General features: G+C 38.0%; 1 protein-coding gene across 3 annotated transcripts in view; it reads right to left on the minus strand.

The window, feature by feature from the left end:
* Positions 1 to 15,340, minus strand: part of RUNX1T1 (RUNX1 partner transcriptional co-repressor 1) — a 146,445-nt gene that overhangs the window by 114,581 nt on the left and 16,524 nt on the right. Inside the window, exons 2-3 of one of the 3 annotated variants that reach the window (XM_034966333.3) lie at positions 9,578 to 9,637; positions 4,311 to 4,483 (exon numbers count right to left, since the gene is read on the minus strand). The exons of the other annotated variants lie outside the window; for them this stretch is intronic. Coding sequence (XP_034822224.2) covers positions 4,311 to 4,398 — 88 coding nt within the window. The 5' untranslated portion in view covers positions 4,399 to 4,483; positions 9,578 to 9,637. The remainder of the gene's footprint in view (positions 1 to 4,310; positions 4,484 to 9,577; positions 9,638 to 15,340) is intronic. 3 annotated transcript variants of the gene reach the window in all.

Consider the following 15,340-nt stretch of genomic DNA (forward strand, 5'->3'; position numbering starts at 1 on the left):
ACAGGGCTGGCCTTGCAGGATGTCAGAGCGCCAGGCGGCTGTGAGAGATACTGGGTTTTCACACACTCCCAGCCTGACTGTTTTGCTCTTCAGGTAATTAAACAAGGAAGCAGGGCTGCTGGGTATGAGCCTGACCCCGAAGCTGCGGCTCCATGGTTCTGCATATCAACTTCCGCAAGAACTGCCCGGAGCATCAACAGAACATTCTCCTCTCACTCTCTCTCATTTCCTTCTCCACCTCTTCCTAAAGCTGACCCAGAAACAAGTCCTGCCTATAAAAACATCCAGAGAAAGGTCTGATTTTATTTGTCATAAAAATCTCTATGCTATTCCCAGTCATTACCCTCCAAATTTTAAAAAACAAAAAAGTACCTTAATGGCAGAAACTTCATAAAAATTCATATACAGCAAATCTGTGTAAAACGCTGGTATCTTAATCAAGATGGATCAAAGAAAATTATACTCAAATAATTATAATTTTTAACATGCTTGATTAAAGTGTAAATCTTCAAATTCAAAGAAGGCTCACCAAGAAATAAATGATTTTGATAGTCCAGTTTACAAATTAAACATTTGTTGTGTTACATAATTAACATTGTTATTTTAAATTTTGATAGTGGTAATTAATGTAAGCAAATACCATCTATGATCTGGTTTATTATGTTTCACCAAAAATTTTATTTAAACAAAACTCTAAAATATTTTATGTGTGCAAAGTCACCATTCAAACTCAGGAATATCAAACATATCCTTTAAAAGATAAGAAAGTGGTATATTTATATACATATATATAATTAAACAATGATTAGAATCATATAAATGATATACTCTTCTTTCATCTCAAAATCCATACAGTAAAATATTGGCTGAAAGAGACAGAGACCAAAAGAGAGAAGAATACAAAAGCATGCCTGCTTGTCTGTGTTCAACACAAAGAACATTAAATGAAAACAACTGGCATGCTGCCAAATTCCTATAGAGGCAAAGAGATTCAAATAAATTGATTTCACGCATCACACTGACCTGGGATCAGTGTGCAGTGCTACAATAAGCTCAAAGCTCCATGTGGGGTAAAGCCCATTAATGCTATCAGACCCCTCAAACATGACCAAGAAAAACTAAAAATAAGAGCAGATACTCTCTAAAAGCAGCAATTTTACTTAATAAAATAACTTTCCTCTTCCTAACAAAGATACCAATATATAAAGGTGCACAGCATCATCTATATCAGCATTTTAAAAATACCTCTTTTTCAAAATACAAATGTGGCTTTTGAAACCCACACAATATGTAAAAATTGATACTACCTATATATCCCATTCCATGATATGAATGAACATAAACAGGCACTCTTTGCAAAAAAAGTTTCCTGTCATTCTTTCCTCCCAAGCTGCTTCCTCTTACATCTTTTAGAAAACATATGGATCTTTTTAATATGTCAGATACTACACCCTTCTTAGAATTGTCCTCAATGGCTTATGATAGCAAGCTCCTCAGGCCAGACTACCACTCCTAGGTGTCCCAAATCTGTCTGGTCCCTACAATGGCAGGCATTACAGGAGAACGGCTCCAAATGGCATTCTAGAGGACCAAGCACTGTGTGTACCTTGGGTATGCTTTAAAACACCAGGTGGGAAACACAACAGCGTTCTCATTTTACCAGCTTCCACCCAAGCTGGTGGCATACCCCTTTAGTATCATTTCCCACCCTCCTGCCCCCCAGCCTCTGCCCTAACAGAGGCCCATCTCCAGGAGACCCCAGCCTGCTTCAAACTTGCTACGCAGACCAGACTCTCTGGCGCCACCTCAGGCCATTCTCACTCACAATGCCGACTGTTCAGCCATGGATAGTCCTTTGCTTCATCTGCTTCTAAATTACAACTCCAAAACTCTAAGAGCCCAATGGATTCCAGGTGTTCTAAAATGTAAAGTATGTGATTTCTGTTTTCCCAACTTCTTAAGTTGAGTTTGAACCCCATATTTCTATACACCTAATATTATTACAAAGAGGAAAAAAAAATTAGGAGTAATTATTATTGTTATTATATTTATTCATTTATTTAAAAACAGGGTCTTGCTGTTGCCCAGGCAGGAGTAAAACGGTGCAATCATCGCTCACTGCAGCCACGAATTCCTGGGCTCGAGCAATCCTCCCACTTTAGCCTCCCAAGTAGCTGGGACTACAGGCATGTGCTATCACACTCGCCTGAATTTTTAATTTTTTTGTAGAGATGGGGTCTCACTTTGTTGCCCAGACTGGTCTAGAACTCCTGAGTTCAAGCAATCCTCCTGCCTCAGCCCCTCAAAGTGCTGGGATTATAGGCATGAGCCACCATGCCTGGCCTAGAAGTAAATTTTTAATGCCACATGGAAAACAAAGAAAACCCAACAGTTACAAAATAGGTCAATACAAATATGTATATGTGTATACAGACATCATGTTTAAAGTATGTACACACACCACACATACAGGAGAGTAGGAGAGACAGGAAAAAAAGAAGAAATTGCACATTGTGTTTCTGATACATGATGCTGGGGGTTCCGTACATGAATAACAAATAAATGCATTCCAAATTATATTAAGATATGTGTTCTTGTCATGCATTTTTGCTTTCAATATAGATCTTCCATGCTGCAATGGTTCATTGCCAGCAGGCCACAGATATATTCCACATGACCAGAAAGGAATAGATTGTGATGGAATGCGAGTGGGTAAAGATAGTAACTCTATGTATCTGCAATATGTTCAAGCTTTAAAGTCCAATATCCTTTTTGATTTTTAATCTGCATCTTAGATATCTTTATCATATTAATACAAACTCCACGCAGATACATAAGGCAGAAAGCAAGGAGTTCCATAGACACATTAAGCCCAAGCTTAATGTGGAAGCCCAAACTGGTAGAAGATGACAAGAAAACAATTCTAAAGCGGGATGGTTATTATTATTAGTTTTTTTCCTTTAAGATATTGATACCTTTTCTTTTTCTCTATGCAAGACTTTAGCAGGCTAATCAACCAAGATCTGAGTTCTCAAAAAACCAATGTTTAGTAACAACAGTGCATAAGGTTAAGAAAAGAGAAGTAGTCATGGGAGATGTCTCAACTGCTTAAACAATTGAACTCCTTGCCTTCTCTTTTGAATTGATGTCTCTCATTAATTGTATTAAAAGAACATCATCACAGTATGAAGAAGGAGGAATGAAAGGAAGGGAAATACAGACACAGAAACCAAATCATGATTAAGGCTTCCCCAAAGGAGTGTATCATCCTACAGGGAATTATTTCATTTTCTCTGGTCTTTCAAGAAAAAAAAAACAACAACTTTATTTTCCAACACCTTCCTGAGAACTTTAAGAACAAGCCGATAAGCATTTGTAAAAATGGCAAGAGTAGACATTGTGGGGTGGACGCTAGCAGTGATGTTTCCAGAACAGTGGTCACCAAGGGTGAGTATTTCGCTCCCCCTCTTTCTACGTAGTCAGTCAGTCAGTCACAGAACTTAAAATCTCTTCCCAACCACTACAGTGCCAACCAGTATCACACAACATTTGTGTTGACTCTCAACTTTTTCTTAGCAGTGGATCCTTATGCCCTGGTGCTTCTGCACAAGTCCACTATCCACTAAACCTGGAACAGAGCTGGCTACAGGAGACATGAACTCTCTCCCATAATTCAGGGCTTCCTTGAATTTTCAAATATTGCAGACTTTAAGAAGTCTCTTGCCAAATGGCAATACATTCAGTTTATATTTGCTGTTTTCCTAAATTAAGATATCACCTTTTTTCTTAATGTGTCTATGGAATGAACTCTGCTTAGGATGTGACATTTGCCTAAAAGTTTTTTAAAAATCCAAATACATCAGAAGAAATAATAAACTGAAAGGCAGTTTTTTGCCTATTTAGTCAACAAACTGTTTCAGAAAACACCATCTCCTCGTTACAATAAACACAGAAATCATGGCATAGTTTTTACTCTTTAACTCCAAGTATTGCTCAGCTTATAACAGATGTATTATGAAACATGGCAAGAAGCACTGCAACAAGAAGAGGGTGAAAAAATTTGGTACTTGATCATTTGATATATTCAGACCCAAAACTATCAAACAGGGTTCCCACCACCAGATTGATCCCCACCCAATCCCCACACCCAAAGATTTCAAAGACAAATGTTTAAAACATACAATAGAACAGGCACTAGAAGAAGGAAGAAAAAAAGAAAATCTTTACAATTATAATTTATTGGAAAAAATAGATTGATTTTTCTGGTACGTAAGTAAATTGCAAAATCAAAATATTTGTCTGTTCCTTACCTTGACAATATTCAAAGTTCCCTTTTTTCCGGCAGTCACCTATTACTAAACTCAGTGCTCTCCAAGTGTTTCTTTTGACAGATATCATTCTCCACCAATCGCTCTGCTAATTTCCTCTCTCCTTTTCTGACTGGGACAGAGATTATGTTCACCAGCCCAGAGATCAATCTTTTCTATTGACAACAACAAAGGGAAAAAAAATGCATATATCACAACCAGTCTGAAGTATCATACCCATCTGTTTACATGATAACACTAGGCCAGTTTTGTTACGTTTTGTTTAAAAAAAAAAACAGATACAAGCTCTTCTAAATTTTAGAAGAATCCAAAACAATCCCCATTGTCTCAGTTCCTATCATGACGTTTTCTAAAGGACTCTTAATTTTCCAATCATCTGACTCAAAGCTGGATACATTCTGAACCTGAAAGCTCTTCTTTTCTTAAATTGGTTTTAAAGATATGCACATCAATACCTTAAGAGAATGTTACATTTTACCTGTTTCAAAAAAATAAATAATCTGTCAGATATTATGTTTTCTTTAGAAAACAATTTAGACATTATTATTTATGGAATTTTACACACAAGTTAATCCTGTTTCAAAACAAAGTGGTTTGTTTCATTATTCAAATTTTGTTTCGCTGTTCTGAAATTTCAGTATTGCCATTATTAGCACACATAGTTTAAAACAACAGTGAAGAATAATCCTTATGTAATAGAGTAGTTAAAAAATATTAATGAAACAAATATTGTTGAATTATTTTACCAAATCAACAAACTTCTACACCTTTTCTTCCTTTTAATAATATAAATTTTCTCATTTTTCCTGCTATATTTGACAAACTTAGAATTTGTTCATTCATAATATTGTCTATTCCTCACCTACTATGATTAAAAATGAGACCACTACTATCACTACTATGAATAGAAAAAGTATTGCTATGTAATTCTTACAAACTAGGAAATATAAGGGTCCAGCACAATCATACACATATAAGGTAGGAACTCAATAAATGCAAGGGAAGAAAGATTTCTAAAAGCAGTCTCAAAAGGAATTACTAAGGCTGTAGCTATTATTTTTTGAGACCAAATTACTTCCTAGAAATTAAAATCGGTGAACATATTCTGATGTAAATAAAACAAGCAGGTTCTATTTTTTAAAAAATCAATGTAGTTTATGTGCCACATTATGATTCTTTTGTGATGCAATCAGTTGTTTCTTGTTCTTTAAGGTTTAAAAATTAAATAAGTACTGATTAATTAAAATACATTACTAGACATTTCTTAGTTGGGAATTGCCTTGCAGTAAGCAAAGATCATTAAAGACAATCAGCTGGATCTTGGAAACATTTAGCTTACTATAAATACTAACAATTTTATTAACAAATGATAAAGCAAAAAATTTCAATGCTATAACCAAGATACATAAATATATGTACACGTATAGGTTGTGTAAGTACTCAAATAGTGGAGTGGGGGAGGGTGCACACAGAGGGGAAGACTGAAAGTAAATACATCTAGATGTTAAATATGATTATTTCTGGAAGATGGCAATGTGAGTAACTTTTCTGCACAATTCTGTTATTTCCAATGTTTCTGTACAAAGGTAAAAAACATTTTATATAGACTAAACAAATATTGGGAAAAAAGAAAATGTATACTCTTCTTAGATTCAATCATAATATATATTTTGTGCTTCAGCAACCATCAACAAAGGCCATCAGAGAGCCTGACAAAAGTGGATCATGCCCCTATATGAGCCATAGTTAATAATCTCTACTGAGCAAACGAACCAGGCAAAGCATATACAAATCCTCTAGAGTCTAAGTCTATATCTTCCTTCTCATGACTGCTAAATATCAGACCAATGTCTGGGTTTAACAAAAATGGGGTACTTAATCTTGGTTTTGAGGCACATAAAATTACCATGTGATAAACTTTAAGACAAATTTCTCAATTAAAAATGATCTCTCAATTTAGAATATACTGCTTTACTTTTTAACTTCACTTGTATCTATTTTAATCAGAGTTTTTTGAAGTGAATGAAGAAAATTGGCAGGAACATGGTGATAACAAAGTATTTTAAATGTGCATATTTGTAAATTCTTAAATGTTAACATAGTGTACAAATACAGTTTCAAACAATATACAATGTAAATCTAAAGTTACCCATGAGGATTTTCACCACTTAACTATTTTATATATGAAACAATATATCACAATCAAAAGGGTAACTAAAAAAAAAAAAAAGAGCTAATCTTTGGATTTTTCAAAACAATGACTGGAGTGTCACATTTGTGCTTCATATCTCCAACACATTAAATGCCCTTCCAATATGAAATAATAATAAAATAAGTAATGGTAATAAGCACGACGTTCAGGTATTTCTGAGACCTATTCCACACTGAAGTCTGTCACATGGAAGTGATAATAAAATCTCTCTATCTTTAATAATTGCTTTGTTCAGATCTGGATGCTCAGCCCTCAAATTTGTAAAACCTCATTACGAGGGGAACATACTGAGAAAAGTTTAAAAGCTAAGCTCCACCAAGAGCAGAATGCCTCAAACAATTTGTAGTTCTACAAGTGTTATTTAAAAGGCTCAACATGTTGTATTACCATGGAAATTGTGGAAAACATACATTCCCAAACAAATATTACTTTTTCTCAATGGTATGAAGTAATGAAAACCACATGTGCAAATCTGCGATCCGTGCAGTAGTTCAAGCTGCAGCTAATAGAAAATACAGAAAGTGAACTCTGCTATATAAAGGATTCTTGTTACAGAAATATAATGTGAAAACCAGATGCAGACAGAAAACCTTAATCACAGATGGGAATGTAATCACTGGCATACAGAATACTTTTTTGATCAATCTTAACCATATGCGCAATGTATTTATTTTCTAAGGAATGCAATAACTTGAGAGAACCTTCTATTTGAATTCAGTTAACCTCATATGGCCTTGGCAAATCACTCTTGTATCAGTTTATCTTTCAAAAATTTAATAGGATGTAAAGACTACACACATCAGAATCAACCTCAAAAGAGATCAAGTGCAGTTCCCCATTACTGTATTTCTCAATCACTGCCAGGAATCCTTTCACTGCCTAAACACATTTCTCTAGAGAATTCTATCAACATTTGGGGCACTTTTTCCTTTAGTAAATGATACATGGTTATTCCAAAAATGAGCATTTAAACACACCTCTTTTTATCTATCAACCTGGGTTGAATCAAACCTTAACTCTAACTCTTTTCTTTTCCTTCATAGAAACATTTTATATCATAAAAGCTATTATTTTACATGAACAAATGTACACTTAGTTTTTGTTTCCAAGGGGAATCACCATAAAAGGAACCTGTTATAGCATATCTGACTTAGGAAATATTACCTTGGTAAGTACAGTTTCTGGCACTGGACTGTAGCTTACCTTTGTCAAAGCTTCACCATTTCTTTGTAAGCAATTCTGTGTCCCTCTAATTTGAAGGAGTAGTGAACAGAGCACCATCTATGCCTCACTTCAGGACTATACTCAACTTCCAACAGGAAGTAACTGAGACACTGTGTGATTTGGGTGCCCCTCATCGCAGGTCATGTGAACTAAATGTCATTATCCTAGTTTCACAAGCTTCCTTAAGCTTCCATGCATACACTCATCCAGATTCTCCTTCTCTCTTCTAACTACTCATCTCCTAGATTCACACACAGAAACACACAGTCCTTATTCTTGCCTAATCTCACATACAAGACCCTCCATCACTTGGCACTCATCTACAGTTTTCAGCCTCCACTCCAACCACACCCTTCCAGAGTACAGCTCTTCTCTGGCTGGATAAACTCCCTGATGGAACACTTCCTCTCATGCTGGTGGCTTCGTTCACTGACTTCACGGCCCTTCCCATAGACTGCTGCACAGCCAGTTCTTCCTCAACCCTCAGGCTTTAGTTCAAGAGTCACCGCCTGACAGATGATTTCCCCAACCATTTGAAATAAAGTCTCACTACCATGTCCCCCCACCCTCTGCATCATTCTAACATTGTTTCTTAATTGTCTTAATTATATTTAGCACTACATGAAATAATCTTAGTAACTTCGTTTTTATCTTTCTCCCTCCCCCACCCAAAATGCAAGCTCTGTGAGAGCTAGGGTCTCATCTGGGGGGTGCTCATTACTCTACCCTCCACATTTGGAACTGGACTAGGAACCTAGTTGTAGCCCCAAATAAAAAGAAAAACAAATGAATCCCACTCAATGAAATGCCACAAAAGCCCAATTCAATCCCCATGACTTTGGCAAACCTTTCCGTGGCTACTTCTGTGACCTGTGATCTTTTTCTCTTCTTTATACTATAGTACTTTGGGTCTACATCAGGCTCTGCAACCTTTTACCTGCCAGGTACTGTTCACAGAAGCCCATTCCCACTGGTGCTGTATAGAGATAGGGTAGCATGGAAATCACCCACGACATCCACGGCTATGAAGCCAGCCCTTTGTCCCACACTGAGCAGCAGGACACTGTGACTGGGAACTGCAGCAGAGTCCATACAACCTTTAAGGCATAAGTGCACTCTAGCAGCTTTTTATGCATTGGATTATCTCACAATTGAGCGTGTCAGCTGTTGTAGAAATGAGATCCAATCTTAATTTCTTACACCTTTGGACCCTACATTGATGCACTCTATTCATTCCATTGGCAGGGCTGCAAGAGCATGGCCATGTTTATTCAACAATGCCCATACCCAGTGCCTAGCACAGTGCCTGGCACACAAAAGGTGTTCACTAAATACTGACTGAGTAAACAGGGAATAACTGATAATGGAATATGATCTGGTCTTTCTTCAAGCCCCTTTCTCTTGTGATAAGGCATTATTTCAAAATCCTACAAATATTTTTAAGTAACAAATTAATCAGAAGGTAGGCAACCAACTAAGTATCAACAATGCAATATGACCAGTGAGTTAACAAACCAGGCAATTTTAAATGGTAGGAAGCTCTTAAATATCTTCTCTGTTGCAGATATAATTTAATTTTCAAAAAATAAAGTGTTATAAATGACTGTGGCCTACACACGCGGGCCATTTAGAAGCCCACTGTATACGCACTCTGGCTGGATTGGAATCTCAGTTCTTACACTCACTTATCAGCTATTTGACCTTGGACAAGTCACTTAACCTCTCTAAGCTTCAGATTTAAATCTCCAAAGTAAGATAATAACACCTAACTTATCAGGATGATATGAGGAGATAATACTTGTAAAGCGCCTACCTTAGTGCTCCCAGTGCAAGTATTATTTCATCCAGTGTGCTCAGTTCTTATCATTTGATACTAGAAAAGAGGTAGTACCTATTTTAATATAATTAAATATGAAATAAATGAAAGCAAAGGTCACTACTCAAAAATATCAGTACAATCATAATCTTTTTCTTTCTGAAAGTAATTACTGCACTATTAGTGATAAAAACAAAATACCTAGGATCAGTCAACAAAACCAAAATATGTGGAATTAAGCTGCAGGCTCTAAAACATTTTGGTGTGATGAAAAAAAAACACAAACTGATGTTTGGTAGTTTTTTTTTTTTTTTTTTAATCTAATTTCATCTGGGAAAGACTCTCTCTAGGGAATAAGAGGAGACAGAACCAGAATCATTTACAAAGACTGTTTTCTCCAAATAAAGGCATCTGTTCCACGCCAGCAATTTCCACCTGGAAAAAAAAATGGAACTTTGGAAATATCTGCTTTCGTGGTTGATGGTCACACATCTCAAGAGGCTATAACAACTGTCCAGTTGCCAGCATGGCCTGGTTGCTGCTGCTCCTATCAACTGATCTCTCTCTCTCTTTTTCCCCCTTTCCTCTCTTCCTCCCTCCCTTTGTCTCTTGTCTCTCAGAAACTTGGAAAGTTGTGGTATTTTATTTATTTATTTATTTATTTATTTATTTATTTGAGATGGAGTCTCACTCTGTCGCCCAGGCTGGAGTGAAGTGGCGCAATCTCCGCTCACTGCAAGCTCCACCTCCCAGGTTCACGCCATTCTCCTGCCTCAGCCTCCCAAGTAGCTGGGACTACAGGCACCTGCCACCACGCCCGGCTAATTTTTTGTATTTTTAGTAGGGACGGGGTTTTGCCGTGTTAGCCAGGATGGTCTCGATCTCCTGACCTCATGATCCGCCCGCCTCAGCCTCCCAAAGTACTGGGATTACAGGCTTGAGCCACCGCGCCTGGCCTAAGTTGCGGTATTTTTGTACTGTAAACAGTAACTTTTCTAAGTGCAGTGAAAGGTTTTGATAGTTTTCCATTTGTACTTTAGTATCATTCCCTGCTGTAATTAGTGTGGCTGACCCTGTTCATGTAGAAAATTCCTACGTGGTAGGGTTTGAAGAATTCCAGGAGAGTAGTAAGCTCTGGAATAGTGAAGTCTTGAAGAAAATCTAGGTTCAGACCTTGCCCCGTCATGTGCACAGGGTCATCTTGGGTAAGAGAGTAGATCTCTAAGAGTGACTTACAAAATTAGCTCACTCACAAGTCGATATTAAGACAATACGAAAACAACATTCCATCAAGTCCTCCCTTGAGGCCCCACACACAGCTGTCTAAAATTGTCCAGTCACTTGCATTAAGAAACTGAAGGCTGCACTGCCGAAACTGTCTCTTTCAATAAAAAGGTTTCCTGAAGAAAAAACAGTGAGACTCTTTACCATTTCCGCATTGTGAGCCACGGCATCTCAGGCTGAGATGGACCTACCTCACTGTTCAGTACCATCTGTGGTTCTGAAGCTGATTCATCAGGCAGTAGAGCAGCTGGAATCCCACACAATGTCAGACAAAAGACCAGACTGGATGGGAAGGAATGTCAGGGGAAGGGTCCTGGAGGAAGAGTACTCAGACTGGGGATCTGTCCAGAAAGCAGATATGGGTATCCAGAGGAAGAGAGGAGGGAGAGAAGGAGGAGGGAGAGAAGGAAGAGGGAGACCCTGGCAACTAAGGGACAACTGGAGGGAATCTGGTAGGGAAAATCTGGAAGCCACTACAATGGTTTTTAGCCTTGTTTGGACCCTTGATCAAAGAAATTGTTCGATCTCATAAAAATGTCCATATACATAAAATTTTGCTTATAATTTCAAGAAGCTTATCCTTTATTAAAGCCCATTTATGAACTTCAGGGTAAGAAAATAAAATAAAAAGTTACAGTGTGCATCTATGAAGATCCAAGTGGCTTGACCACTTCACAGTTTGCCTAAAGATGGGGTATTTTCCAAAAGCAATGGCAACAAAAGCCAAACTTGACAAATGGGATCTAATTAAACTAAAGAGCTTCTGAACAGCAAAAGAAACTACCATCAGAGTGAACAGGCAACCTACAGAATGGGAGAAAAATTTTGCAATCTACCCATCTGACAAAGGGCTAATATCCAGAATCTACATGGAACTTAAACAAATTTACAAGAAAAAAACAACCCCATCAAAAAGTGTGTGAAGCATATCAACAGACACTTCTCAAAATAAGACATTTATACAGACAATGAACATGAAAACAAGCTCATCCATCATCACTGGGCATTAAAGAAATGCAAATCAAAACCACAATGAGATACCATCTCACACCAGTTAGAATGGTGATCATTAAAAAGTCAGGAAACAACAGATGCTGGAGAGGATGTGGAGAAACAGGAATACTTTTACACTGTTGGTGGGAGTATAAATTAGTTCAACCATTGTGAAAGACAATGTGGCAATTCCTCAAGGGTCTAGAACCAGAAATACCATTTGACCCAGCAATCCCATTGCTGGGTATATACCCAAAGGATTGTAAGTCATTCTACTATAAAGACACATGCACACATATGTTTATTGCAGTACTGTTCACAATAGCAAAGACTTGGAACCAACCCAAACGCCCATCAATGACAGACCGGATAAAGAAAATGTGGCACATATCCACCATGGACTACTACACAGCCATAAAAAAGAATGAGTTCATGTCCTTTGCAGGGACATGGATGAAGCTGGAAACCATCATTCTCAGCAAACTATCACAAGATCAGAAAGCCAAACAATGCATGTTCTCACTCATAAGTGGGAGTTGAACAATGAGAACACATGGACACAGGGAGGGGAACATCACACACCGGGGCCTGTCGGGGTGGGGGGCTAAGGGAGGGACAGCATTAGGAGAAACACCTAATGTAGATGACAGGTTGATGGTTGCGGCAAACCACCATGGCACATGTATACCTATGTAACAAACCTGCACGTTCTGCACATATATCCCAGAACTTAAAGTATAATAAAAATAAAAATAAAAGATGGGGTGTTTTGTTTGGAGTGGGAGGTGGGGGTGGGGGTGGATTTTGCTTTTGTTTTATTGTATGTTTTTTAGTTGCCAAAACTTATAAGCCAAAATATAACAGCAATAAATTGTGCATTCTTTGACAAGAGAACGCAATGAAAGCGACCAAGGTGGAAAGAGGTTGAGAAAAAAAACAACATGCTGTTGGAACCAAAGATTTCACTTTAGTCTCAGCAGTGAAATGTTTCAGGACAGTTTTAAGTAAATCACTTGAGTTCAAGGCATGAGCCCTCAATAATTATTTAACAAAGCATTAGAAAGTACCCCAACTGTTCCAGACTCCCACTTTTGAAGGTCTTACAAACCAGCAGAGAAGTCTGAATTGCACGGATGATAGCAGAGTTGGATGTAGTAAATTCTATCTTTGGGGAAGAAGGGTCATGAAAGTGTCACCAGAGGCTTAGGAGAGGACAAAGTGAGCCAAGCTTGGCTTCCCTGCAGAAAGAGCTTAGGTGTCCAAACGTGAAGCAACCCAGGGTTTTAGAGAAGGCTGAGAGAGAGAGGTCCAGGAAAGGCCTGGCAAAGCAGGGTGTCATTTGTCTTCAACATCCTCATATCCCCCAGTGTCCATCAGGGCCAGATTGTCTATTAAGCATTTGCTGAATGAAGAAGCAGCCAAAGAGAGACTACTGGGGTTTAGAGAAGAAAGTGATGAACGGTTCCATAGCCATCAAGTCAGATGCCAAGAAAAAGCAACCCTTTACTGAAGGTTGTGCTTCACACATATCACGTCATCCTCATGACCACCCTATGAGGCCATGCCATTATTATCCAGATGAAAATTATTTCTAGATGAAAAGGGTAGCTAAAGGAGATAAATGGTAAAGCACTTGGGAGTTAGGTCTCTTCATCACTATACTCGACTGCCTTCTGGCAGGGAAGAGCAGCATCACTTCCCTCTGGAAGGGCAGAGGCCCAGACCAGTCAACCTGGGCGACACAGGCAAAAGATTTGTAAAATGACTCAGAGTACCAAAGGACATACAGCAAAAAGGCTCCTTCCACCACTACTTCCTGGCCCTGCTTTCTTCCCTAACAGCAAGCACTATTGTCAGATTCTTGTATATACTTGCACAAGTAGAATTCTATGCATTTTTTTGTACAAACACAGCATTCTACAGACATTCTTCTGCTCCTTGCTTTGCTCATTTAATGATATATCTCAGGAACAATTCTGTATCAACACACATAAATGTTTCATTCTTTAAAAAAGATTGATTTCTTTATGCTTAATAATTAGTTCTTATCAAGCATAATTCACTACAGAGGGAGAAAAGTCTTAAAAAATCCAATTCTGACAGATTTTAGAACAAAACCACAAACTCCAAATATGGTTAAAGTTCAAAAAATAAAAAAATTGCCAGCATGTTTTTAAATTAAGTGTTATCAGACAAAACAAGATAAAGACCTTGAAATAATATTATCTTAATGAACCATATCCTAAAAGTCCTCACCCAGGTAGATTTTTTTGTTGTTTCTTCCAATAACTAAAATCTCTCACATAGGGGTCAACTAAGAGTGAGCAATAAGGATTGAAGGCTCTTTAACATGTTAAAGAAATTCCTTTACTTTTCCAAAACAACTCCTCCATTTAAAAAAAGTATGGCTCAGCACATGATAGTATTTAGTTTACTATCTGTTCATTGTAAAATGGATAGACATTTCTATTAAACTCAGTAGATTTTAATGCATTTTTTGTTCTTTTCATTTAAAGTTGATTTGAAAAATATCATCACATGAAAAAGTATTTGGTCTACAGACAGTGCTTGGGGTACTGAACAAATGAATCTAGATTCAAAAGCACCTTTAAATAACCACGCTCCCTCTTCCTCCAAGAGCACTGAGCCCAAGTCTGAGGCCTGGTGGTTTACAAGCACTGCTTTCATCAGCTACTCCTTAACTCCATATGCTGTCATCTCTACCTTCTCTCCTTCTTACCATGTTAGAATTCAAAGAAGTTTTATAAATTATTTTACAAACAAAAGTCCAATGTTTGAAATTTATAAAGCAGGCTGCACTGGTCAAATGAGAAGTTAAGGGTCCCAGAACCCAGCCCACCTGACCACTTTGCATTCTCCTGCACAGCCTGAGGGCACCTGCAAAAGAGAAACTCAAAGAAGAGTTTGAAATCTGTGGAAAGAGGCAAAACACATGAGGGAGCCAAGTCCTAAAGTGGTAAATAACAGATCTTTTATGTAACAACCGCATTTTAAGGAACACCCACCACTTGACAGCCCTGTCACCATCTCCGAAAGGCAGGTGGGACCACCAGAAGCCCTGGGACCGAGGTCTGCAAATGGATTCTGAAGCTCTTCTCTAGAAGCTGTGATTCTATGAGTCTGGGGTAGGGTAACAAAGCTGCCTCTAAACAAACACCTGAAGTGATTCCCAGCTTCTGGCAAGTTAAGAGCACTTGATACTAAATCCAGGTTGGTATTAATAACTTCCCCCTCTCTAAATCCACTGCTCTATCCAAGTGCTAATTATTTTTCCTTTGCAATACCTCCTGCCCCTGCCTCTTCCTTCTCATCCCACAAACCCAACGCTGGTCATCCTTCTGCAATATCTAAAACCTAAACTGCAGCAACAAGCTTCTCGCCTGGCCTTGGCCTCCAGTCCATCTGGCCCCTCACATTAGGACCAACTCTTTGCAAACATAACTGTTATTGGATGCAGGGTTT

Source organism: Pan paniscus, chromosome 7 (assembly GCF_029289425.2).
Source record: "Pan paniscus chromosome 7, NHGRI_mPanPan1-v2.0_pri, whole genome shotgun sequence".
In the NCBI taxonomy this organism is placed as follows: Eukaryota; Metazoa; Chordata; class Mammalia; order Primates; family Hominidae; genus Pan; species Pan paniscus.